The 24,364-nt window shown below is 48.2% G+C and overlaps 13 protein-coding genes across 13 annotated transcripts; 6 read left to right on the forward strand and 7 right to left on the reverse strand.

The window, feature by feature from the left end:
- Positions 1 to 379: 379 nt before the first annotated feature.
- On the forward strand, positions 380 to 1,453 carry FSUBG_3854 (ToxD-like protein; the record flags this gene model as incomplete). Its single annotated transcript, XM_036681780.1, has 1 exon — positions 380 to 1,453. One exon carries the CDS (start codon positions 380 to 382, stop codon positions 1,451 to 1,453), a length of 1,074 nt encoding a protein of 357 aa, XP_036540632.1.
- Positions 1,454 to 1,872: 419 nt separating this feature from the next.
- FSUBG_3855 (HC-toxin efflux carrier TOXA) lies at positions 1,873 to 3,712 on the forward strand (the record flags this gene model as incomplete). Its single annotated transcript, XM_036681781.1, has 3 exons — positions 1,873 to 2,037; positions 2,129 to 2,555; positions 2,604 to 3,712. The coding sequence occupies 3 exons, from the start codon at positions 1,873 to 1,875 to the stop codon at positions 3,710 to 3,712; spliced, it is 1,701 nt and encodes a 566-aa protein (XP_036540633.1).
- A 934-nt stretch (positions 3,713 to 4,646) lies between these two features.
- Positions 4,647 to 6,227, reverse strand: FSUBG_3856 (cytochrome P450 monooxygenase monooxygenase; the record flags this gene model as incomplete). Its single annotated transcript, XM_036681782.1, has 1 exon — positions 4,647 to 6,227. The coding sequence occupies one exon, from the start codon at positions 6,225 to 6,227 to the stop codon at positions 4,647 to 4,649; it is 1,581 nt and encodes a 526-aa protein (XP_036540634.1).
- Positions 6,228 to 7,543: 1,316 nt separating this feature from the next.
- FSUBG_3857 (uncharacterized protein) lies at positions 7,544 to 8,639 on the forward strand (the record flags this gene model as incomplete). Its single annotated transcript, XM_036681783.1, has 3 exons — positions 7,544 to 7,901; positions 7,960 to 8,219; positions 8,292 to 8,639. The coding sequence occupies 3 exons, from the start codon at positions 7,544 to 7,546 to the stop codon at positions 8,637 to 8,639; spliced, it is 966 nt and encodes a 321-aa protein (XP_036540635.1).
- A 1,091-nt stretch (positions 8,640 to 9,730) lies between these two features.
- FSUBG_3858 (uncharacterized protein) lies at positions 9,731 to 11,206 on the reverse strand (the record flags this gene model as incomplete). Its single annotated transcript, XM_036681784.1, has 3 exons — positions 9,731 to 10,694; positions 10,744 to 10,974; positions 11,025 to 11,206. 3 exons carry the CDS (start codon positions 11,204 to 11,206, stop codon positions 9,731 to 9,733), a joined length of 1,377 nt encoding a protein of 458 aa, XP_036540636.1.
- A 670-nt stretch (positions 11,207 to 11,876) lies between these two features.
- FSUBG_3859 (asparagine oxygenase) lies at positions 11,877 to 12,779 on the reverse strand (the record flags this gene model as incomplete). The annotated part of the gene is made up of 1 exon (XM_036681785.1): positions 11,877 to 12,779. The coding sequence occupies one exon, from the start codon at positions 12,777 to 12,779 to the stop codon at positions 11,877 to 11,879; it is 903 nt and encodes a 300-aa protein (XP_036540637.1).
- Positions 12,780 to 13,143: 364 nt separating this feature from the next.
- Positions 13,144 to 14,766, forward strand: FSUBG_3860 (multidrug transporter; the record flags this gene model as incomplete). The annotated part of the gene is made up of 3 exons (XM_036681787.1): positions 13,144 to 13,488; positions 13,557 to 13,796; positions 13,846 to 14,766. The coding sequence occupies 3 exons, from the start codon at positions 13,144 to 13,146 to the stop codon at positions 14,764 to 14,766; spliced, it is 1,506 nt and encodes a 501-aa protein (XP_036540638.1).
- A 98-nt stretch (positions 14,767 to 14,864) lies between these two features.
- On the reverse strand, positions 14,865 to 15,528 carry FSUBG_3861 (Zn-dependent hydrolase of the beta-lactamase fold; the record flags this gene model as incomplete). The annotated part of the gene is made up of 2 exons (XM_036681788.1): positions 14,865 to 15,150; positions 15,224 to 15,528. The coding sequence occupies 2 exons, from the start codon at positions 15,526 to 15,528 to the stop codon at positions 14,865 to 14,867; spliced, it is 591 nt and encodes a 196-aa protein (XP_036540639.1).
- Positions 15,529 to 16,235: 707 nt separating this feature from the next.
- On the reverse strand, positions 16,236 to 17,818 carry FSUBG_3862 (TAM domain protein; the record flags this gene model as incomplete). Its single annotated transcript, XM_036681789.1, has 9 exons — positions 16,236 to 16,469; positions 16,523 to 16,865; positions 16,924 to 17,013; positions 17,059 to 17,071; positions 17,124 to 17,151; positions 17,208 to 17,277; positions 17,325 to 17,366; positions 17,417 to 17,565; positions 17,645 to 17,818. 9 exons carry the CDS (start codon positions 17,816 to 17,818, stop codon positions 16,236 to 16,238), a joined length of 1,143 nt encoding a protein of 380 aa, XP_036540640.1.
- Positions 17,819 to 18,501: 683 nt separating this feature from the next.
- Positions 18,502 to 19,794, reverse strand: FSUBG_3863 (uncharacterized protein; the record flags this gene model as incomplete). The annotated part of the gene is made up of 1 exon (XM_036681790.1): positions 18,502 to 19,794. One exon carries the CDS (start codon positions 19,792 to 19,794, stop codon positions 18,502 to 18,504), a length of 1,293 nt encoding a protein of 430 aa, XP_036540641.1.
- Positions 19,795 to 20,423: 629 nt separating this feature from the next.
- On the forward strand, positions 20,424 to 21,454 carry FSUBG_3864 (isoflavone reductase like P3; the record flags this gene model as incomplete). Its single annotated transcript, XM_036681791.1, has 3 exons — positions 20,424 to 20,459; positions 20,511 to 20,932; positions 20,986 to 21,454. The coding sequence occupies 3 exons, from the start codon at positions 20,424 to 20,426 to the stop codon at positions 21,452 to 21,454; spliced, it is 927 nt and encodes a 308-aa protein (XP_036540642.1).
- Positions 21,455 to 21,867: 413 nt separating this feature from the next.
- On the forward strand, positions 21,868 to 22,849 carry FSUBG_3865 (isoflavone reductase like P3; the record flags this gene model as incomplete). Its single annotated transcript, XM_036681792.1, has 2 exons — positions 21,868 to 22,038; positions 22,091 to 22,849. 2 exons carry the CDS (start codon positions 21,868 to 21,870, stop codon positions 22,847 to 22,849), a joined length of 930 nt encoding a protein of 309 aa, XP_036540643.1.
- A 51-nt stretch (positions 22,850 to 22,900) lies between these two features.
- FSUBG_3866 (transaldolase) lies at positions 22,901 to 24,198 on the reverse strand (the record flags this gene model as incomplete). Its single annotated transcript, XM_036681793.1, has 5 exons — positions 22,901 to 23,300; positions 23,350 to 23,503; positions 23,551 to 23,860; positions 23,913 to 24,097; positions 24,150 to 24,198. The coding sequence occupies 5 exons, from the start codon at positions 24,196 to 24,198 to the stop codon at positions 22,901 to 22,903; spliced, it is 1,098 nt and encodes a 365-aa protein (XP_036540644.1).
- Positions 24,199 to 24,364: the final 166 nt, after the last annotated feature.

Raw genomic sequence — 24,364 nt, forward strand, 5'->3', positions numbered from 1 at the left:
TTTTTTATTACACCCCCCTTATAAGCCCTTAATCATAGTATTTAATCTCACACCCAGAGAAATGTCCCACATATGATAACAAGGCTTATCCATATCTAACCGCCATGCATCATACCACTCGCCCACTCGCCATTCACGCACATGTTCTCCATCTCAACTCCAGCATTCAGCTCCTTCAGATGTAACCGTCATCTGCCAAGCACAGCCAAGCTATCAATCTAGATTCCTTCTTCAGTCAAACCTGGCTTCTTCATCAAGTGGTGTGACATAAACACCAGTCTGCATACGAGTTACCAGGATGTTGACATCAAATCAAGTTAAATAGAGCGTCTATTTCGACTCTTCGATGACAGGGCCCAAGTAGGCAACGACAAAAATTATGGAGCCAATCACCATCCCCAAGACGCAGCGTGCTCTTATCGGCACCGAGCGTGATACTCTCGAACTGACAGACGCCGCACCCGTTCCTACCCCTGGCAAGGGATGGGTACTGGTCAAGAACGTGGCGGTGGGCCTCAACCCCATTGACACTAAGCTTACAAGCGGATATACGGTCCACGGAGCAATTGGTGGATTCGACTGCTCTGGTAAAGTCATCGCCCTCGGTCCCGATGCCGCAGACAGTCCTCTCAAAATAGGCGATGAGGTTGGAATCATGGTGCTTGGCATGAACCGGTCGATGCCGGACGTGGGAGCGTATTCCCAGTACACTCTGGCTCAGGAGGATTTCATCCTTCGCAAGCCACCCGGGTACTCCCTTGCTGACATGGCGTCTCTCGGCACTGTCTTCATGGCAGCAGGCCTAGCCATGAGGCGGCTCGAGCTCCCCGGGACACCCCTGCAGCCCTCGCCAACACCCCACTACGTGCTCGTCTACGGGGGTGGGACAGCAACAGGCACCATCTTCTGCCAGCTGACGCGACTGGCGGGTCTCCTGCCAATTGCTGTATGCTCCCCCAACAGCAACGAGCTAGCCAAGAAGTCCCAAGCCGTTGAGTGCTTTGACTATCGCGATCCCGACGCTGCCGTGGACGCGATCAAGAAGCTCACCAAGAACGGGCTCAAGTACGCGTTCGACTGCATTGGCTCGGTTGACTCTGCGCGCTTCTGCTTCCGGGCAATCGGCCGAATGGGTGGGCACTACGAGACGGTGCATGTCCCCCACGAAGCCATCACGCGAACGAGGAAGACGGTTAAGTCGGGATTTACGTATGGGCTTGAGATGGCGGGGTTGGACATTGACATGCCGCCGCCTCATGGACGGCCTGGCAATCCCGAGCTGAGAAAGTTTGGTGTTGATCTTGCGCGGATGCTGGAGGGATTGCTCCGCGATGGTAAGATCGTTCCGCATCCTGTCCAGGTGAGGGAGGGTGGATTGGAGGGCGCCCTACAGGGCTTAGAGGAGATCAAGGCGGGGACTGTTAGGGGCCATAAGTTGGTTTACTTGCTCTAGTCAGCGATTATCAAGGCAACTGGACATGGAAGACAGGTAGATAGTGAAAGTATTATTATTGAACATTACCTACCTAGTTATTTCGTGATTCTGCCATTGATTACACCACATCATATCATAACACAACGTCACATCTCATGTTGCTTTCTACTTCTTGAAGGAATGCTCTACCCTGCAACCGATCAGACCACTTTCGTGAATCCCTGCTCCACAGATGTTGGTTGGTCGATACCCAATTTACGTCAGGACAATCGGTGTCTTTCTTTGTTCCGTGTCAGATTTCGCGTTTTGAGTTCTTTTCCCTTTCGGAAACAATCTCCATGTTTCTTAGCCCCGCGGCTTTACAGATCGACCATTGATCTTTTGTCGTCGCGCAGCCACCGTGGTCAGTTCGACTGCATCACATACAGCCCTTGACAATGAAGTTCCTGCAACGAAACAAGCCTCCAAACGAGGATGGACATCATGTTGTTCATGATGCGAGAGCTACTGCAGAGGAAGAGGCTGCCATTGACTACCCTCACGGCATGAAGCTTGCCCTTATCATGACCTCTGCTTATCTGAGCATGTTTTTGGTTGCTCTGGTACGCGATGCCCTCCCCCAAATTTTCCCAATTGCCCGAAAACAATTACAGCACTTCCAATGAAAAGGGCTAATAGATCAATTGCCTACAGGACAGATTAATCGTCTCGACCGCCATCCCAAAAATCACAGACGAGTTCCGCGCCGTCGCCGATGTCGGCTGGTATGCGTCCGCATACTTTATGACAACATGCGCATTTCAGCTCATGTTCGGCCGACTATACACATTCTTCAGTGTAAAGATCATCTTTCTCATCAGCATCTTGATCTTTGAAGTTGGCTCAGCTGTCTGTGGCGCGGCGCCATCTTCTACTGCGCTTATCGTCGGTCGCGCAATCGCTGGCGTTGGAAGTGCTGGGATTTATGCTGGCGCTGTCATCGTCACGGTGTACTGCATCCCACTGGAGAAGAGAACACCCTACCAGGCTGTTGTCGCTGCGATCTTTGGTGTTACCAGTGTTTTAGGTCCTCTGCTTGGAGGTGCCTTTACTGACTCCAGCGCGACATGGAGATGGTGTTGTAAGTTCGACTACCTTGAAGAAATGACTGCGCTAACAGAATGATCAGTTTACATCAACTTACCCATCGGAGCCGTTGCTGCAGCTCTTCTCGCGTTTCTACTACAAGTCCCCGATCGCGCAACTGCCCGTCTTCCACTCAAAGAAAAGCTCCTTCGTCTCGATGGCCCAGGATGTGTTATGCTTCTCGGCGGTATCATTAGCCTTCTCACTGCTCTTCGATGGGGCGGTACAAAGTACCCCTGGTCCAACGGTCGTATTATCGCACTATTTGTTGTTACTGGCGTCTGCCTTATCGCCTTTGTCGTGATTCAGATCCTGTTTCCGAACCACGCAACTGTACCGCCACATATCTTTACCCAACGCAGTATCGCAGCCTCGTCTTTCTCCATGTTCTGTACTGGAGCTACCATGATGACAACACTATACTACCTCCCTATCTGGTTCCAAGCTATCAAAGGAGTCAGTGCTGTTCAATCAGGCATTCGCCTTCTGCCGACGGTCATCGCTCAAGTCATTGCGTCATTCGTCAGCGCTGGCGGTGTACAAACTATTGGACAGTACATGCCCTTCATGCTTGTTGGTAATGCCATTATGTGTGTCGGCACAGGGCTTCTCACTTTACTCAAAGTGCATACCAGCAGTGGAGAGTGGATCGGTTACCAGATACCATACGGCTTCGGCTTAGGTATTACTCTACAAATTCCTCTTATTGCATCGCAGACTGTGCTGCCCTTAGAAGACGTACCAACAGGTACTTCAGTTCTGATCTTCTGTCAGCTACTAGGAGGTGCCATCTTTGTCAGTGTTGGACAGAACCTGTTCACAAATGAACTGGTGAAAAGGATCAGTGTTATTCCTGGCGTTGACGTGTTCAATCTTCAACAAGAAGGTGCTACAAGAATTCTAGATGGCCTGAGCGAAACAACAAAACGGCTTGTTCTTGTAGCGTATAATGCTTCTCTACGGCAAGCTTTCCTTTGTGGACTCATTCTCTCCTGCATAGGCTATCTAGGGGCTGTTTGTATGGAGTGGAGGAGCATCAAGCAAAACAAGCCAAAAGAGGAGGCAGCGGGAACTGAGAGTACAGAGACCAAGGAGACAACAGGGGGTCCAATTGCCGAAAATGCGAACACGAATGGGAACGATAGAGCATAAGATCAGATAAGGGATAGCGATACCAAAAGGTGCATTAGAAAGGAACTCTGGTTTCCAACTATAGAATAAAACTTGACCCCCCTCCTACACTGTTTACCTTGTATTGAGTGCTTTTCTGTTCGGAGACTTCTCGTGTAGAGTTCACACTAAATCCGCCCTATATACGGATATAAGCGGCATGACTTGAAAATGGCTACTCGTAGCGCTCCCGAATAGTGCCCACACGCCAAGTTCTTCCGACTCCCCGTTGTATCCCTGCAAATTACGAAATCGAAATGTCGGCTGTATCCTTCCACCGTTACCCTACACAGTATCTGCCGTGTCTAGTGTGCCTGCCTTGCCGTTTGACGTGGAAGGATCCACATGGCGTACTTCGTATGGTATTTTGTGAATTCCATGCTGTTTTGTAAGACGCCGGTAAGCACAAGGTCTTGGGCTGCTTGGCCATTGCAACGTCGGTGATGTATTGCCAAGGTGTAATCGCTTGGATCTTACGTTTTGCTGTCCGACAACTTTCGGAAGAGGAGACATAAAGATTCACAGATTACAGTATGGCATGCCAATATTCTTTGATGTCGGTATGCACGTCAGAAGGCCAAGTTCTTGCCTGATAAGCCATACGATGCATGGAAGCCGCTGACGTGAAACCAAGAAGCCAAAAATACCGACTCTAAGCTTTGATAAATTTCTCTCAAGTTGTACTAGCATTGGTCAATTCTTTCGTCATTCAGGGAAGCCGTCCTAATCCTTTTTTCCCTCCCCTCCAATGAGGTACTAGCTTTCATACGCACCTCAACCAAGATGTGATGAGCCAAGGAACGTAGTATTAGCCAGAAATGGAAGCAATCTCAGCACAGTGCCTTGATAGGAAAGTCCCCGGATTATCGAACTTTATTTCTTAGAAACCTACTTTATCCTCCCCTCTTTGTAGCAACTACTCTCTGTATACAGCTACCTGACATCCATTCTTATTCAACTGCCCAATACGGAAAACACCCACAAACGGCGTGGGGTCTCTGCACTCCAACCTCTTGTAAGTCTGCGCCATACGAGCAACCATATACCCACACTCATTCATAGTCATCATTTCACCAGGACATCGTCTTGGCCCAGTGTTGTACGGTGTAAGACTCAGCCCCGGACGCATCTTATCAAAGCGGTCCGGGTTGAACTCCAAGGCGTCATCGCCCCAGTAGTCTGGGTCTTTGTACATGACTGCCTTGTTGATCTGCACAATGTTACCCTTGCGCACGCGCAAGGGCTGGTCGCCTTTTGGACCACCTCCTCGCGGGAGGGTCGTGTCGCGGACTGCAGCGCGGGCGATGAAGAGACCGACCGGAGTGATGCGATGAGCTTCTGTGAGAACGTTCTGTAGAAGCTTCATGCTGCGAAGGCTGTTAAAGTTCAACTCCTTGCCCTTGACCTCTTGACGGAGTCGCTCCCAGATCTCAGGCTGTCTAGCCAGATTCCACATCACATTGGACAGAAAAATCAGGGTAGTCTCGTTGTTGGGAACAAAGAGCAAACAGAGGTGAGATCTGACTTCATCGTCATTCGGCAACTCCCGAACCATGTGCCAGCAGACATCCCGTCTCTCCGGCCCAACAGGAAGACCCTTGCTGATGCGCTCCTCACGCTCTTTGAGTTCAGCACGGGCCTTGGCAATATGCTTGTTGACATAACTGTGAATTGTGCCAACAACCTTGTACCATGTCTTCCAAGGGAAGAGCCAGAGAACACGGTGTAAGAGAAGGCGAATTCTTGCATATGCCAAACCAGTGATGAACGCATCAGTAGTCTTATTTGTCTCCTCTTCAGTGACAATATCAGAGTAATCGCCAAAGAGGAACTGAAGATTGAGATTCAACGACCAGGTTCGTAGATGGGGAAACATATCAAAAGTCTCGCCGTCAGCAGGAATACCCGCAAAGAATCGCTCAGCAAAAGGTTCCATACGCTCAGTATTGGCATACCACTCTCGCATGAAGAATGGCTTGACAAGAGCCCGGGCAAACTCCCAGTCCTTGCCATCAGCGCCAACAATACCCTTCTCAGCGAAGGGCTGTCCTGCTTTGCTGTTGTAGCGAATTGGACCGACTTGAAAATCTGCAAGATTGTTGGCCACAGTCTTGAGGTTCTCAGGCTCAATAGTCCAAATCTGACGTCCACCGAGGAAGGTGAGGGCAAATGTCTTGGGCATCTTGGCGTGTAAGCTGTCCAGCCATGGGACGTAGCGGTTGTTCTTCAGAGCTAGTAGCATAGCAATGAAGGCGTCAACGCCATAGAACGGATCCCATTGCCAGAGAGTTGGGACATGACCGAAGCCCATTGCCTTTTCTTGCTGTCTCTCAGCGACATATTTGATGAAGGATGTGAAGGCAAGGACAGCAACAGTGGAAGATAAGATAACGGGTATAGATGTAAAGTCAACCCGGGAAGGGATGTCAGCAACAAAGCCTGGTATGTCTGTGAAAATGCCAGGTAAATCGGCAATAAAGCCTGTAGAGTTTGACATATTGTCTTGTGTTGCTTCTAGTCCCAGACTTGGAAGCGCAGTTTTGTGAAAGTCATTGTGCTCTGGTAAAGCTGCACATATGTAATGCCTTACTCACCACTGGTCGTTGACATCGCCTGATTCTCAGAAAGAAGGCTGACGGGGAAAGGTACACACAGTGAAAGTACCTGTCCCAAGTCTCCTGCACGACTATCATGTTCTGATGCACGCAGCTGCCAGGGAAGCGCTGACGCCCGCCCACTTCATGTCTAGGCATCTCACCTCTTCCCGCGTCCATCAGCCGTGATCATACCATCTTTACGCTAGCCGAGTATCCTCTGAATCCCATCACAATCCTTCCAACTCTATCATACAGTAATCCTACTGCCTCGCTCAAGACGAATGGCGATTGGCCCTCTTAACGCAGGAACAAATCCTAGTTCTTTACGCCGTAATCTCGCATGTAGGAATCTGCAGCAGGCAATGTGCCGTCATGCAAGATTATAAGCGCACGTTGACAACATCAGATCATATGTGTGGATAAAGCTAAGCGAGCATCAGATCATGCTTGCGTTAATCCAAACCTTCCAAGCCCCCCCTGAATGCCGTCTTGCCGGAAACCTAGAAATGCACAGTCGTGTATGCACATAAGACAGATGCAACCCAAGAAACTGTGGAGCGGGTTGTATCAGATATGGGCCGTCCCGCTTGTAAGCCGGGAATGCTGTTCGAGGTATGGATAAGAGGATAAGGTTATATACACACCTTGAGCTACAATGCCTGTAAAATAAGAATACAACTCTAAGATATTAATTTAAGAAATTGTAGAGTATTTTATTAAGGTAAGATAACTAAAACATTATAAAAAGTATATATCTTTTATATTACTATATGAAAATAGTTTATAACTTATATTATAAATTATTTACCCATCCTTTTATTACTACTTTAGTTTACTTAAACCCTTTTATTTTATTTATATATTTTAAATAACTTCTAGTATTATAGTAGTAAGTATACTATATTAAGTATTAAGTTTTTATTTTATTAATTTAATTAATAATTATATAACTATACAATATTTTATTAAAATTTTAAATAAATTCTTTAAACCTTCTATTTCGTAGCCTTTTACTATATAACTTAAACTCACCTAATTTATAATCTCTCGAATAATTAGAAGCTAATACCCTTATACTTATTCACGGCCAGACCCCCCTTATCAGTCAGTTTACGGCCCATTATAGTATAAGAGCTCACAGTAGAACACCCAACAAACATTCAGTCCAGTAAAGTAAGCCCACTGGCATCATATCATACAGCATTGCATACCCATCATGTCCCAATACGCCGCCACAGCAAGGACCCTCTCCCGAGCCCCTCTCGCCGGAAAGGCCTTCGCCCCCGCCCTCCCAACTCTGGGTAGCGCAGCACCCCCATACCAATCCAAGTGGAAGCGAAATGCACCTGTGCCGCTTTCGGGAGAGAACTTCCTCGATGTCCTGTTTAATCGGACACCTGTAATCAAGCAGCCTGGCTTCCTCGATCGTGAAGCATGTTTTGCTCATGAGAAGGCGTTGAGTCATAGGATTGCACCGTATAGGTATTACACTGGGCCACTTTTGCAGAGGGTTGGGTGTGCGCAGTTTGAGTATCAGGCCCAAGCTGCCGCTGACTTTGAGAATCGCAAGAATGGTATGTGTGATCAAATTCTCTACAGTATATAGAGTGATCTAACAGTATTCGTCGATAGAAAAAGAAGAGTACTTCAAGGTCGCACAGTCTCTGAGTGGGCTTCATCAAGAAGTTGCAGACCAGACTGGAGTCAATGCTTGGAAGAAAGTCATTGGAACTCTTCGAGCTTTACTACCTGAATATGAGATCGTTCGTGCATCAGAAGGGCCAGGAAAAACATACTTCTCAGGTAACTTCCGTGCTCTTAACGATTCTACCTGTCTTCACTGCGACTGGACACCATATGATGCCGCTACTGAGGACTGGATCATCAATCAGGTAAGCCTCTCCTATTTCGGTGCACCCTTCTTATATCTCTTGGCGTATTCGCATAACTAACCGACTTTTCAGGTCACTCATCAGGCTGTCTTCAATTTGTACATGGCGCCCGTAAAGGGTGGCAGAACTTGGGTTCATGACGTTGAGTGGAGTGAGGAGTGCTTGAACTTTAGAGATCCTGAAACTTATGGCTATCGTGATGAGATCATTCATGGTCGGCAGAATGTCGTAGTGAAGCCGGAGGTTGGTGACCTATGGTTCTTCAACTCAAGGAACATGCATCAGGTTGAGAAAGTTGAGCCAGAGCCCTGCCCTGAGCTCGGCCTGCCGTACAGACCACGACTATGTCTCAGCAGCTTCATTGGACTTCTACCTGAGAACAAGACTGGAGGCCGTCCTCGATTGATACTGTGGTCGTGAAGTCTCAAAGTCAGGGTGCAAGTCGGGGTTGAAGATAGCATTGATGCTAGTGGTAGACCCAGTTCCTGTTGGTCGCAGTCATCGTGCTGGGACAAAGATACCAAACAAAAGGATGCAGAGTTTGAAGAGACGAAATGTGAGGCTTGAGTGATTGCAGATGATGAGAGGAATGTAGGGAGGAGCGACGAGAGCTTCAGACACCCGGGCTGTTAGAGGCAATGGGTCTTTCCGAAATGTAACGAAAGGGGCCAGGGAACCTCATATCAAGGCAATCGCAAGGAACAAGGTTCAAGGTTCAAGGGGAAAGTCCAACGCCCTCTGCATCAATGTGATACCAAAGGTAATATCGTAACGCCAATTTTAGTTGCAGCGCCCTCAGGGTGTAAGAAGACTTCTGACGTTAACTAAGGTATTAAAAATACTTAGTCTAAAGTCCTCTATATCTTTACTAAATTACCTATACTAAGTTTACCTATACTAAATTATACTAAGTCTACCTATGTTTACTTAAGTTTACCTAAGGCTTTTTTATTACCTAGGATCAAGGTTCTAAGTTTTATTATATCCCCTTAAGCGCTACGATAGGAAGCTAGGGTAGCCTTTTTATCCCTTGGAAAATGTATTTAGAGTTCTCTTTGCCTTGTACATCAGACGTAATTATTATCAGAGTGGTTGAAAGTTTATCTTGGACTGCCTACATTGAGTTTATAAGAGTGTTTTTGAGAGTTAATGGCCTGATAGCTGATGCTCACATCACGTGCCTCACACGCAACAGGCCCTCTCTTGTCACCAGAACTACTTCCAGCGAGAAAGAAAGATTCTGACATGAAGAGCCGGTACGTAAATAAGCTGGCGTAGAGGCTTGACAACATACAACAAATTTCTCCAAAAATTTCTTGTCACTTGCAAATGAGGTCCTGAATCTTCTTACCTATCACATAGTTTGAAAACAAATGCACAAGCTTCCTTTACGAGTCGTGTCCACTGCAGAGAACACATTTCAAAGCTCACAGTAGATCAACAATTATGGTGGTTAATCTTTCGATATTTCTATGTAGATCTTTGACAATAACATGCGACACGATTCCGTGCTAGAGAGAGTGGTCAACAAATCGAATCACCTTTCGCCCTGTCCCGCTCAGCTCAAACCCAAGAGCATCATTGACAAATGTAACCTTGAATTTATGCTCATTCAAAGAAGTGAAATGAATATAAGCCTTTAGCCGGTCTAAGAGGGTCTGCACTGTATCCCCCGAGCTCTGGCCACTCAGCAGACGAATCTCCAACGAAACCTCTTGTGACGGTTGCATCTTGTCTAGTATCACCTGCCACAGAAGTACCCCTGACTGAGGATCAGATAAGATGTCATTGAGCTTGTCGAACTGAAAGTCGCTTCCGTCCCACATGAAACTGAAACGGTGGTCGCGGCCTCGCAGGCGAAGAATGCGATAATGAGGTAGATCATGTTTGGCGATGCGATCAACGGCCTTTTGTGGTAGAGCATGAAGGGAGCCGATGTCGCCAGTTATGTAACGTACCACAGGGTGGCGTAGACGTGTCAGAACCGTTTGTGCGATGACACCTGTTTCTCCGTCTGGCAACGGTTCAGGGATCCTGTCGCTTTCACTCCCCGCGCAAGATAGAGGTAGGATCTCAATGATTGCCATCCGTGTATCAATAATGAAGTCATTATAGTTCGAGCAAGGATCAAAGTCAACGAGAAAAGGGCTGCTTGCTCCATACGGCCCGGCCTCTGCACTTCCGATTATGGAGTATATGGTTACCGGACCCAGCACTCTATAGATCTGCTCTCTTTGTATGGCAGAAAGCCCTTCTGATGTGTAGATTACCTTATCGATCTTAATACGCTTCTTCAGGTCCGACAAGGTCGATATATGGTGGACAATTGATACAATCAGACTGCTGTCCCCAGTGAGGACGTTGACGTTGAAGTCTTGCAGTATCTGTACCACCCTGTCAGGCGGACATTGGTGCCCGGCACCTAGCACAGAAGCTTCAGCATTCTCCAGGATCTCCAGAGTTAGATCTAGGGATCTAGGGGTATGTAAGCGGCGATGTTTATTTGATGGCATTCCTTGCATACCTGTATAAGTTGCCGCTGTCATGCATCGACAGAACCCAGTCCCCACGCTCAATGATGCCTATCTTCTTCAGATACTCACCAAAGAAGGCCCTATGCCGACGATTCTCGAGCGCATCTGTCGCGAAGAACAATGGTTTTGACAGACTTCCTCCACCACCCGTAACGCTGGTGTAGGCATTGTTGCGATACGTGTTTCTCGCGTCGGTGTCGTTGATTAGCCGTTCAATTACGCTATATCTGATGCTATCAGATAACGCCCATAGAATGTAAGAAAGACTTACAAATTGGTTTTCCGAAGCAACGGCCACGACTTTAAATCAGCTCTTTCGTACTTCGTTGCCGCTTCCTCTCTTGCAAACTGGATGGTGTCATCGTCTGGTGGGTACTGAGCTGAACTGTAGAACGGATGTATTCGTGCAACAGCAAGTACGTCTGCCAACGAATATGTTGGGCTGGGGGACATCCTGTTGTGTCACCAGCGAGCTCCGACTGTTTTTGTCAAGGCAGTCTCCGTAGTCTGTTCCCGACGGCAATGTTAAATTCTTTAACCATGAAAAGCACTGCAGTGTTTTTTAATCTTGTATTCTGCTGCCGAGAAGTTTGAAAGGGATATGTATGATAACATCGGCTAAAGCTGCCTCGAAAGTCCGTCCGTGTATCATTGACATGGTTTGAGCTGTGAAATGTCTCGGAAGAGGCCCTGCCCGAGACACGGCTGAGTCCGAACATCCGTCATATCCTACTCTGACATTGAGCCCGTGAAACACTCAGCCAATGCATGTCTTGTGTTACCGTAACTGGGGGGATCCATGTAAAAGCAGCAATCCATGCTGGGAACTGGTCGAAATGTCCCGAGAGGCTGAACACCTACAAGTTCATTGGTACATTAACAAGCTCTATTCAGCTATTGCCAAATACGAAGTTGTTTGATGCAAGTTTCGTGGTCCGGCTGGCACTAATGTTCATGCAGATGCGAGCCTTTTCTTAGAAACCTGTCGGATGGCCTACGTGATACGGAGGCATTATCTACAAAGAGGCTTATAGCGATCTATACAACTAAAAACGGCCTTTTAAAGCACAAATATTTGTATTTTCCCTATTAGACCTATTGGTTTGTCATACCCCTCCCCGTTCTAACTTTCATCATTGGACATATTGAATGGTCGTGCATCCCATCTCACCCTCCGAAGGTGGCGCTCTGGATCCGCAATCTCGTTCCGCGCATGCATCCATCGGCGGTTGTCCATCAAGATAATCGACCCTTTTGGCAGATCGGACGATCCCAGATGCATGGTCGAGGAGGCCTGTACTTCACGTCGCACCAATACTGCGCTCAGCTCTTCCAATGCCTTTTCAGCCCGAGCAGTCAGTGGCGCAATAATGTCGTGTCTATAGCGAATAATAATCGAGTGGAGATCTGGGGCGAGAATGCTGCCAGTGGTGAATGATTTCTCGGGGTCCTTGATGAACTCGGGTGGGATTTGCATCCGGAACTCGGGCGCCATCAAGGTTTTTCGTGTTTCCGGTGATAGAAACTCAATGAGGCTAGCTACGTTCATCGCAGACAGTGTGCCGCCTCCGTACCGATCATGTTGTAGCACCTGGAGGGCGAAGTATCGCGGCAGTGGATCCTCATAGCTACAGTCGGTGTGCCATGAGAACTCGCTCATAGTTTCGGACCGAGCATGATGAGCTCCTGTAGTGGAGGCCGGTTTGGGCCGCACATCCCAGAACCAGCCTCTTGTCGCACTATGAGCGATAGGCAGGTGATGACCATGTTGTTTGTGCATATTCAGGATAAGATTCCGCAGGTAGTCACAAGAGTCATCAGCAAAGCCCAGACGAATCTTGAGCAGGCCGGAAGTCTCAAGCTCTGATGCGACTTTGCAAACATGTCCAGGGTCATGAGCATAGGAGATATGAGGTGCATCAACAACCCGAAGACGATGCTGTAGTGTGCCATGGGAACGAATGAAATTGCGAGGGGATGTCGGTCTAAGGGTGACGAATCTTGTAAGACGCGAAAGTCTACACATCGTAGCAAAAGACATGGCAGGAGGGGTGATGGAACAAGATCCTGAGATAACAGACTCCTTTGAAGAAAATGAATTTATTATCGCCCTCAGCCTAAGTACGTACTAGAAGGACCTGGTTATGACTCTGGCTTGACATTGCTATTCTGTGGCTGCCTTCAGGTCGACACCACTTCCGTCCTCGTCGTGGCTTTTTTGTTTCAGAGAACACGATAAAGCAATGGTGGATGTTGACCTGGAAGTGTTGGACGAAAATGAAAGCCAAGTCTTTCCACATGATGCCCCTTCTATAGACATAAATAGCCTCAGGCAGTGTCATGCACCATCTTATATGTTAGACTCACATCGGAAAGTTTCGTCTTATACTATGCAAATTGAACAGCTTACACAAATTCACATCCGGGACGATCTTGGGGAGGTTCGGTCCATATCGCAACAGAACTCCGATGCGGCATTCTTCGCTAATGAGGAAGCTCGGTTCCAGGAAAGGTTACTGAAGCTATGCCCCGCGAATCTCTGGCACAAGGCTTCTTACACGGCAGGATGCCCACGACCTGTACTAGTGGGTCGACAACACCAGCAGCAGCTGAAACATCTTCATGAAGCTTTGACAGCGGCGATTACGGATGTTGTGCAACGCTGGTGGAGTGATGGAGATGCACGGTTCCCAGAACGTATGCCACTAGAGGCAGAGGAGGAGGAACTTCTGCAAGTACGTCCAACATATTATCGTTTGAGACATGAATAACAGAATGAGGCAGTTGCTGACACGTCATATAGTGGATCGAGGGCCAGGTCATTATCGGAAACCTGCCGCAATTCTCGCAGTGTCAGGGATCATGGCGTCCAGACTTTCTGGTAGAGGACAGTAGCCAGCGCGAAGAGAATTACTGTGTTACAGAAATCAACGCGCGCTTCTCCTTTAACGGATTCATGCACGAGGCTTATGGCCAGGCGGCAACCAACGAGAGCTTAGAGAGCGCGGGGACGGTGCTTATCCCCGCAACTGACCCGGACACTGTAAGACAATACCAATGCACCTTTCGTTTATTTCTTTTGACGTGAGTAGATATTGGAAGGGCTTTTCAGCTTGTTCGATCCCGAGTACCCGCTCCATCTTCTGAAGGGTACCGAAAGAGGTATCGACATCCACATGTTCATTGATGCCGTCGAACATCGTTTCGGGGCAAAGCCACGACTCATTACACCCGCAGATCTCAGACTATTCCCCGATGCACGCAGCAAAAGCGGGTTCCGGCTGTGCTGCGCCATACAAGATCGCGATGGCCAAGTCCCCAATACCTGGCGATTTGTATCCCCGCACGGTGAGATCTACGAAGAGATACATCAGGTTGGGCTTGAGCTACATCAGCGGGAACTCCTCGCTCTCGAACCGGAAATGCTGCGTCAGATCTCCTTGCGGTGTTTCAATGATATGCGAACAATCCTTCTCGTACATGACAAGCGAATGCTGGGCATTTTGAGACAGGAAATCCCGCAGCTATTGGCCCGAGGAGTAGTTACCGCAGGTCAAGCTGAAGCCTTACGTCTCGGCCTCGTGGAGACACTACTTCCCGGTTCGAAGGAGCTGAAAGGTCTGCTGGAAATGTCCCTTGCTTCTCCCGATTTGAGACACAGCTACATACTCAAGCCAATCCGCAGTGGCAAAGGTAATGGCATCATTTTCGGAGACGATGTTACGGCACCCGAATGGGCATCCCTTCTTCAAGCTCTCACATCTCCCAGCGGTGTTTCCGCGGAGCTGTGCGTGGTACAGAGACTCATCACTCCGCGTGAATATGATCTAGTGTTGCGCGCTTCAAAAGGAATGGTTCGATATCCTCTGGTGGGTACGTATCATGTTTCAAACGGGAATTTGCTCGGTCTCGGGACCTGGCGGGCGAGCGGAGGCCGAATTGTTGCTGTGTCATCTGGAGGATCTTGGATTTGTTCAGTCATGAAAGCTGAGAGAGAAGTTCGGGAAGAATGAAAGGCTAGTTGTCTTTTCTTTCCACTGAACTTTGCTTATCATTCCTAACAGACCCTGTGTGGTACCTATCAGATACACCTTCGACTATCTACGAAGACCTAGATCACATTGACTTGTTTTCCAGAAGATAGCCATTTGATCTTATCTCCCAAGCCTCCTGACGTAAAGATCTCTTCCAAATCCTTGCCATCCTGCGTAAAGTGCGCCCATGACTCAAAATGCATGGGAACAAGCATACCAGCCTCCAAAACCTCCATCATCTTCACAGCATCCTCGCCACCCATTGTGATCTGCACGAACCCAGTGGGGCTCTTGGGGCTTGGTAGCATTGCCCGCCCAAGATTCGTGAGTGCAACCACGACGTGATATTTTTCACGAAGCTTCCTGAACTCATCCTCAATGAATACAGTATCCTCAGTGAAGTAAAGTACATTTGGGCGTCCATCTGTGCTGGTACCGAAAGAGGTTTTGTGCAAGAGAAAAGCCAGTTACTTCGCCGCCTGGGACATGGACGCATGGAACACCAGTAATGCTCCATTCTTTGCCTCCAAGCTGAAACTTCAGCGTTTGCCACGGCTTGATAGCGCATGTGCCAGGATAGTCAGATAAGTTCTTTGCACCATCAGGCGTGGTAATGACTCTGCGGCCGATGAGGAGTTGACGGCCTGTCTCATCCAGGTTGTCAACTTGATCTTCATGACTGAGCAAGACGCAGTCTATGATGGGGAGTTTCCTGATTGGTATAGTGGGACCTTCTTGCATGGTGAGGAAGAATTCGCCTGGCTTTAACCCAATCGCTTATGGCCGGTCATGGCTCTGAGCAGCATCATCGAAAATAGGATCAGTGATGAACTTGACACCATCGATCTCAACAATCGCGGTTGCGGTTGTAATGTGAGTATGGTGACTTTGCTGTTGAAGCTGTCCGGAATTGTCATTTTTAAATGTCGTGTACTGTGGTAGAATGATTGAGTTGGAAGTTATGCGGCCAGCTTTGTTCCAAGCTGCAACAGCTTCAGATATACGGCAGGCAAGATCTGGATGTCGTTATCCATTTATCAGCTGGCTGATAAATTTAACCCCGAGAGAAATAAGATTTCTTTGGCCGTGATACTGCAATGACTGGTAGTTTCGGGCATGTTTGGTAATTTTTCCGTCTCGGTTGTGTGTAGCTCGGTGACCTATGTTGAAATAGTGGATCTAGGCCTCACTCACAGCTTGGGCTTGAGATCTTCAGGATTGAATCAATAGTTTATGCACAACATAATTCTATCACACATTTACGTAAATAGAAAAAAAAAACACTCGAAGATTGCGTTTCTTACATTAATAAATGAAATTATCTGCAACAAAGTCAGACTCTTTGTGTTCAGTAGCGCGATACCATCTTCGCCGCTGACAGGACCATTCCCACCACCAGAAAATGCACTCATGTAAGAAACCCGAGCACTTCAAGACACAATATCTGATTACTCTTCAGGCTTACGGCCCCAGACAACCCGCTGCTTGTAGTAAGGATGGTGTTTGCCCGAGTGTATCTCCCTCCGAGCATGTGCAAGGAAGACATGAATTTCCGACTCCGTCCAACCGATCGTGTTGGCGACAAAAAGCACAAAACCTTCAGGGTCGGCCAGGAACGCAAGCTTGCCGAACTGACCCAGTTCCTTCAGGGCTGGGTCTTTGGGCCAGCCACCGATTGGAGTCTGCAATCGAATGTTATCAGACATTGTCCACGAGTTCAAAATGGTTTACTCACCTTGTACTCGAATTGCTGAATATCAACAAAGCCAGCAGCTTCCATGGCCTTCCGCTGTAGCTCTTCTTCATACACGGTGAAGCTCACACCTAGCTTCTTGGCTCCCTCGATGAACAGCTTACCCCACTGGCCCAGTGCAGAACTCTCCTTCACGGTGTCGTCGTCGCTGGTGATGATACCGGAAGGTTCGAAACTCTCGACCCAACCACCTGGCTTGCAGGTCTTGTAGGCCTCGCGGAAGAACTTGTACCAATCGGGGATACTGCCGATGAGCCAGCGGATGTGAATGTAGTCAGCTGAGTCGGGCGCAAATGTCCACTCTTGGGTACAGTCTTCGATCTCACTGAGACAACATGTTAGTATGTGCAATTGGGGATTTGTGGCCGTTTCAGGTGACTCACAATTGCAGGTTCGGTGGTACCCAGGAGGGCTGAATTGGCGATACATCGGTGCCGATAACCTCAACGTTGGGATACTCATCGGCAAAATCTCTGCCAAAGGTCAGCGCGCGTCTTGATCGCTTTTTGGAGACCTACAAAGCCCAGATACCTGGATGGCATGTTAGCTAGCACACAGCATAATCGAGGTAGTTTTTACGTACCGGTGCCTGTTCCAATATCAAGTGCTTTCTTTTTTAATCTGTCAGCTTTGAAACATGCCTGCGAGGTCTTCGCTCATCACTCACTATAATTTTCTCAGTGTCAAGAGGAGCGAGGTGTGTCTTTCCTCCAATACCCAGTGTCAGACAGTGGTGGCTAGGGAAGATCAGTTATCGTTCATGAATAGGATTCGCGCAACCTACTTGATGTCGAGCAGTTCACTTTGTCTTTCATCGTTTGCAGCCCTATGTGCATGAGCCTCGGTGCACGACGAATGCATACCGGAATATCTTACCAGTACTGTGAACTGCCAATTTCCCTATGATACGTCCTCCCATGAAGTTTGCGGTATTCGAAAATACTAGAAGACACTGAATCTGTTGAGGACGCGAGACTTTCTCCGCTCAGCGAATGAGCATCGTCGTCACCATTGGCATTCTCCTCCTGGGATTGAGTCAGCATAGTATGCATTTAAGCGACCAACATGAAACCCGTAAGCTGTTGTTTGTCGGCCTTATCTCACCTCGGCAAGCTGCTGCCAATGCGTAGGTTCCAAAATGCCGGTATCCCCAACATTCACCTGCGCATGCTGAGGGGGGCTTTTTGAGGGGCTCTTTGATGAGGGACTTTTGCCAGTATTCTTGACAGGACTTTTCTCGCTCTTGGGGCTCATCGCAGCCGCTGGCGGTGTCGACATTTTGAGTCCTTATATCTTTGTCGCGGACACCTTGTTCGTTGGGGTCTTTTTAGCTTTTGGGAGCTTAATATAGCGCAGAGTCTATGTGGGAAAAAGAGAGAACCCGAAAAAACAATCTGGGAATTTTCGGTTGGGGGAAATAATGATAAGGTAAATTTGTTCTACTCCATATTTGGGGGGGGTTCAGCGAATTATAGTGACGAGACTTGGTGGTAGACGAACGAATGAGATGCTTGGCCGAGGGTTATTAGTTGATCAGCATGGGGAGACGTGTCAGTTCGTACAGGGTTCGAGGTGGGGGATCATGCATCGTTTTAGTGGTATGTACGTACAAAATCTGCTAATGACAAGATCAAATCATATCATGCATGTTTGAAGTCGTTTTGAATGATGGCAGCGTCAGCTATATAGTGCAAGCTCGAGTGTCCCCATTCATTAACTCTTTATCTCAGCTTGTTTAGAGGAGGCTTCTCATCGCGTCGCTCACCTATACGATGACTAGGTCGACATGGATATCATGACACTAGCCCGATATGGCATGACATGAATTCCCTAACCATTATCCTGGGCTAGATTCGCTGACGCAGTCAAGAGGAGTTGATGATGCGATTGCTTGCATCGAGACAGCTACCATTGCGCTGCGGTGCCAGCAGATAGAAACCCATCTGGAAAACATCCTTGAATTATACCTGACCATCAACGCTTGCTAAAAGTTCCTCCTCCCAATCGTCATCGCTCTCGTCCCATTCAGCAGGAGGTCCTGTACCATCATCGCCATCAAACCAGCACCCCTCCCCAAGTCTCGCCTCGCTGGCAATACCCTTTTTCTCAAGAAACCTCATGAACCGATAGCCAGGTACATCTCCAATCGGCTCACCACGTTCCTTTGACCCAACGACAATTCCTTTCAGATAAACGCGCTTCAATGCAGGAAACTTTCTCTTCGACAAAACTCCTTGGAGCATAATCATCAACCTCTCGCTACCGAGACCGTCCTGATCACTTCGGAAGAAACCCTCAGCTTCATCGACAGCACCGTCTCCATGCTCTATGCCAATTTGTTGCTGTACTGAAAGTGTCTCGAGTGTTTTACATGAGGCTTGTAAGATATTCTCCCAATCTTTATGGGCGGAAACCTCGTCAGTTGTTGACCAGAAGTAGCTGACCATTCTTGCTGACAGGTTACTCTGTGATGGCTGACAGAGATGTAAATGTCGTAGTCGTGGCAATCTTAATGACTGCGCATCTTTGTGAGATGGTAAGAAGCCGGATAAGGGTCTGGGTATGGCAGCCCATCCACGGAGTCTACCATACGTAGGATCCTCGGGTGGGCTGTAGATATCTTCAGTAAAGCGTGGAAAATCGTCCCCAATAGTTGCTCTCGATTCTATCGGTTCATCGAGTAGCCCGAGCTCCAGTCGCTCGACGGTTGAGCATGACCGCAATATCCATTTGACAACGGCCATCGGTACATAGCCATCGAGCTTTGCGTAGCGGAGCTTCCGAAGTGTAAGATCAGATGAGCAAAATGACCTATGCTTTTCCTGGTCGAAGTACGAGGGGTCACCATAGAGTTCAAGAGTCTTGAGGTTGTTAAAATACGGTAAGATTTGCCAAAAATCTATCTTGGACCGAACGACTGTGCAGATAGACTCAACTCGTGAGCACAATTGTTTCAGTCGACCTATGTCCTCAAGCAACAGATCCTGTAACATCTCAAAAAAATTCTCTGACTTGCATTGGCCCGGGTATTGAGTGTCACAGTGGTAAAATCGTTGTGATGCAGTTATCATGGGCGGCGGCCGTTTCAAGTCGGAAGCCTCGTGGAATGTACGATGATGGAATTCGATATTGGTCCATAGTAGCGGTTCAAAAAGTCTATAGAGCCTTTTAGAAGCCCGGGATAGCTGGGTGAGTTCGTGCGTTGTGGCATTGGCGATAATAATGCTGACAATCTCATCAGGTAAGGTATCCATTGTTGAGGGGTGTCGTGAGCGAGGTCTGACAGCAACAAAAGAGTATATGAAGGAAGATGAAAGGAAAGAAGAAGAATGGAGGGTTTATCTACAATCGTGAGCATTGACGATATTAAAACAAGTCAAAGCTTAGGCGGTCAATGACTCAGACGGGGAGCTATTGTTGTTCTGCATTAATTAATTGAAGGACCAAAGCCCCGCAATCAAGGCTGAAGCTGGGGCGATGCATCATGCGACAATAAACTGTCAGGTACATACCCTAGACCAGTTAGTGGTCTGCCACGATTTCACCCACAGAACACTTCTTAAAAACGTTCCATTATTGGGAAGCTTCAAGCTTAATACTCCAATTGTAAGTCCGAACTGAATTCACCACTGCCCTGTCATTTATCGCACACCAAAGAATCGATCCTGCGGTCTGCCAGCATCCTTCAGAATGCCGTCCATGTGACAACTCACAATGCTCTCGGAGACATTCCCTAACTCCGAAAGATTCTATCAGAATGGACAATGAGTAAGACGGAGTTCTAGGTTGCCTCTGGATAAATCTGACTTTGAGCTAAATCTGCTAAATTCGCAATTTGATCAAGCCCCGCTCTCTCAACGACGTACGGTGACCCAAATTAAACATGTCTCCCCCGCTACGCAAAGTAGCCATACTCGGCGTAAGTAATCATGGCCAGTAGTAGAGCCGAATGACAAATAACAATTTCTAGGCCTCGGGCCGCCTTGGTGCCTTTATCTTCAGAGCATTGCACCAAAGCAACAAGTTCGATATCACCGTCATCAGTAGATTCAGCTCCAAGCCAGCCGAGTATCCTGCCCCGACCAAGGTCGTTCATGTTCACGATGAGTACCCACCACGCGAGATGGTAGAGGCCTTTTGTGGCCATGATGCTGTGGTGCTGGCTTCGGGTTTAGTAGCCGAGGGTTACCTTATCGAGCTCGCTCGTGCTTCTGTTGAGGCCGGTGTCAAGAGATTGATCGCTTCGGGTTACGGCGCTGACAGCGCCAATGAAGAAGCCGTAAAGGTCTTTCCCGTTGCAGCTGCAAAAGCGCGCATGATTGAGCATCTCAAGGGTCTCGAGCAGCCTGGTTGGTCTTGGACTGAGATTGCTTGCGGACCTTTGCTAGATATGTGAGCTCATTCAACTTTCGAGATGAATGGCTTTTGTTAATAACATGATATAGGGCCGTCCAAGTCGGGTTCTTCGGTATTAACCCTGAAGCTAAAACAGCTGAGGTCCTGGATGATGGAAATGCCAAGTTTACCGCTACTACCCGTGATGGTGTCGGCCAAGCTGTCGTTGGCATTCTCAGTCACCCAGAAGAAACAGCGAATCGCATTGTCTATATCTCGTCGACAGAGCTGTGTGTGAATGACGTCCTAGAGGCCGAGCAAAGGCTCGTCGGTAGGGAAGGATGGAAGATCAAGCATGTCAAGACGGATGAAGAGATCATCAAGGCAAACAAGGTCGTGGCTACAGCCACCGAAATGATGCCCAGAATGATAGCTACTAGAAGATTGGCACTGGCAGTCACTGTTCAAGAAAGATGCGGGGCGAATTTTGAGAAACGGGGTATCCTCGACAATGAGTTGTTGGGAGTACCGCAGGAGATCATCCAAGAGGTTGTCGCGCGAGTTAGGATCGGGCGCTAAAGTACGTCTGTTGGGAATACGGAGACCAGAGTGAGATTGGTTCTGTCAGTTGTTTCTGTAGATAATTAAATGTTCTGGTCCAATATGTGGGCATCGTACTCTCCTCGTTGCGGAGTTGTGCAACAATGTTTCTCGATGCCAATATGTCGAATCAACCAACAGAAGTGGATAAACTTATCCCACCAGTAACTTCTGGCCTGTGCAGGGCAGTCCTTGGCTAATGATATGATTTGCCAGCGATACTTTTAAGATGAGGGGAATGCTCACGTGTGGAGAAGCGTCGCATCTAACTCGACCCATATCCGGCACTCAACTTCAGCTGACGTATCCTCAGCCTGATATCTTGAATGCGATTACCTGCGAAAGAATAGCAAGAAAGAACTCAAGCCGGTTCAAGTTGAAGTTGCACACAAATGCTAGCAGCAGCACGAGCAGAACTTGCGTCTGGTGATTCAGGCGCTGGGCAAAATGGTACCTCCACAAAACCCCCCAAGAAGCGCGTCCGCAATTTCACGGCAGATGATCGAGCTGCACATCGCATCTTTGAGAAGAAACGCCGGGAGCTATTTCGAGAGCGCCTCAATGTGAGACCAGTCCTTTATTCTGTACTAAGTGTTGTCTAACGCTTTGTTGTAGGACTTGGCGAAAGAACTGCCTGCGCTAGCTGGGAAGAACCCCGCCAGGCTGTCAAAGCACGACGTGATTGATGAGAGCATAAACCGTCATCAGCTAGAGCGCGGTGCCTGCCTGGATGTGATACAAGCTTATAGAGCTTTGCTTCAGGAGCGGGATGACTTGCTGGGCGAGGTCAATACCTGGCGAGCTACTGCTGCGATGCCTAAACGTCATGCTACGAGCAACCAGATGAACCTTGATGAGCTGGGCAAGCTGGAGACCAGAGTTCGAGGTCAACAGCCAGAAGTCATTCGCGCAGATGTCCAAGAGTTGGCTCCGGTGGACACAAGCTATACCATCGTCAACGATCTGACTTCCCAGCCTTCTTTCTCCCCTCCGACCAATTCTATTCATCCAGCACCAGTACCCCACCCAGCCTTACTAGGCACCGAAGAGTCCAGTCTGATTCAAAACTCGTCATTTGATCCAGCTGGACCCTTACCTCATTCTGATGAGCTCATCAACCAGACTATGGCTCTGATGGAGACGCAACATTTACCAAATCAAGTTATGATGATGCCACTAAAGAATATGACGGAGCCCACTGTGGATGCAATCGTAGAGCCACAACTGGAGAATGGCAGGCCAATCTCTAACATGCACGACTTCCTTACGGACACCTCAGGCGATCACATCTCTCTCACAGGCTGGAATACCGACTTTCCTCTTTCAGCGATGGACTTTGGGCCAGACACGACACTTCAACAATATTGTTTCTAGTAGTCTTGGGTAAATTGCTTGACGCTCATTTTGGGCGATATGGAGACTTATTTACACCTTTGCCAGCATGGCCTCAACCTTGGCTTTGCTTCGTTCTTCACCACCAATAAACAGTGTCAACGCATCAGCTAAGCGAGTCTTGGTCGCTTTATCGGCCTGATTTGCCTTGTCAATCTCAGCACCGCCGTTAGCAAGATAGTCGACGTCAGTGCTAGTCAGTTTTCCATCCCAGTCTGGGCCAGCCAAGGGATCGATTGACAGGAGCTTTTTGAGACGCTCCGGCAGTGGATTGGCGTTCTTGTAAGCATGGGCAGGCTTGGGTAGGCCTTCTCCGGGTTGCTTGGAAGCGTCATATGGAAGCTTTGAGAGCTTTTCGAGGACGGTATGGGAGATGGTGGCTGAGTGGCATCCCATTTCACCAGCGGCCATGGCCTCTTGAGGTGTTATAAAGCTGGGGGCTTGTCAGTCTGGATGCTGGTATCTGTGGTCTATTTCTTTACCTGGCGTTCTTCACAAGGGGTTGTTCCTTTCCGGTTTCTTTGTACAGCCGTTTGTACGTCTCAAGGATCTGGACGATACGGGGAGAGTTTGGGTGCTCCAGCGCAGGATCAGCCACATCTGGCCACAGAGATAGCTCATCATGCGCTCGCGTTTCTGTAGTCTGTTAACTTTATATTCACACTGCTTCTCCCTTTACGTACCGTTGTAGTAGGGACTGATGTACAGCATGCCAGCCTGGCTGCAAGCGATAGCCTGCTCAAGACTGAAAAGTGCCGTGCCAAGTGTCGGAATGCCCTCGGCGGAGAGAATCTTTGCGGCGTTCAGAGCGGGCCCTGTGGAAGGGATCTTGATGCAGAACCGCTCTCGCGAGATACCGGCTCTGGCAAATTCCTTATCGTAAAGTCGTGCATGATCAAGAGTCGCTTGCGTGTTGTAGGCCTTGGAAGGAAGTGTTTGTAGAAGAACACGGCCTTGGATGGAATCAATGTTCTTCTTGCACATGAGAACAGCCTGTGAGGTAGTGAGCAGGGTTTCCTTACTGCCGATGAGATGCTTCATTTACCATGCGCGTGTAGATGGCGAGCCAGCCTTGATCTTTGAGCTCCTTTGTAGTTTGCTCGAACAATTCTTTGTTCGAGTCATCACCAAGCTGGATGTCAACCCAAAGTTGATTGCTGGTCTGATCATGGAACTTGAATGGCATGGCTTTGATCCATTCCGGAGCCATCCAGTCGACATCCACGTTCACTGGTCTCATCAGCATCACGTAATGAAAGCCATCTTCAGAAGAGAAACATACGTTGCTCTTCGAGCTTGTCAAGCCATGATTGAGTTCCGGTGCTTCCCATTTTGGATAAGTTTGGTCGAGTATTCTGTTTGTTAGATGGAAAAGATGCTTGTTTTCGATGACTTGCTCTTCTTGGTGTAGCATAGAGGGTGGACGTGGAATACGTTTATAACCTTATTTCCATCAAGTTCTCAATGCTCAAATGGCTTCAAATTGCCGAAACTTTG

The sequence above is a fragment of the Fusarium subglutinans genome (genome assembly GCF_013396075.1).
Source record: "Fusarium subglutinans strain NRRL 66333 chromosome Unknown NRRL66333_c0000033, whole genome shotgun sequence".
NCBI classification, from domain to species: domain Eukaryota; kingdom Fungi; phylum Ascomycota; class Sordariomycetes; order Hypocreales; family Nectriaceae; genus Fusarium; species Fusarium subglutinans.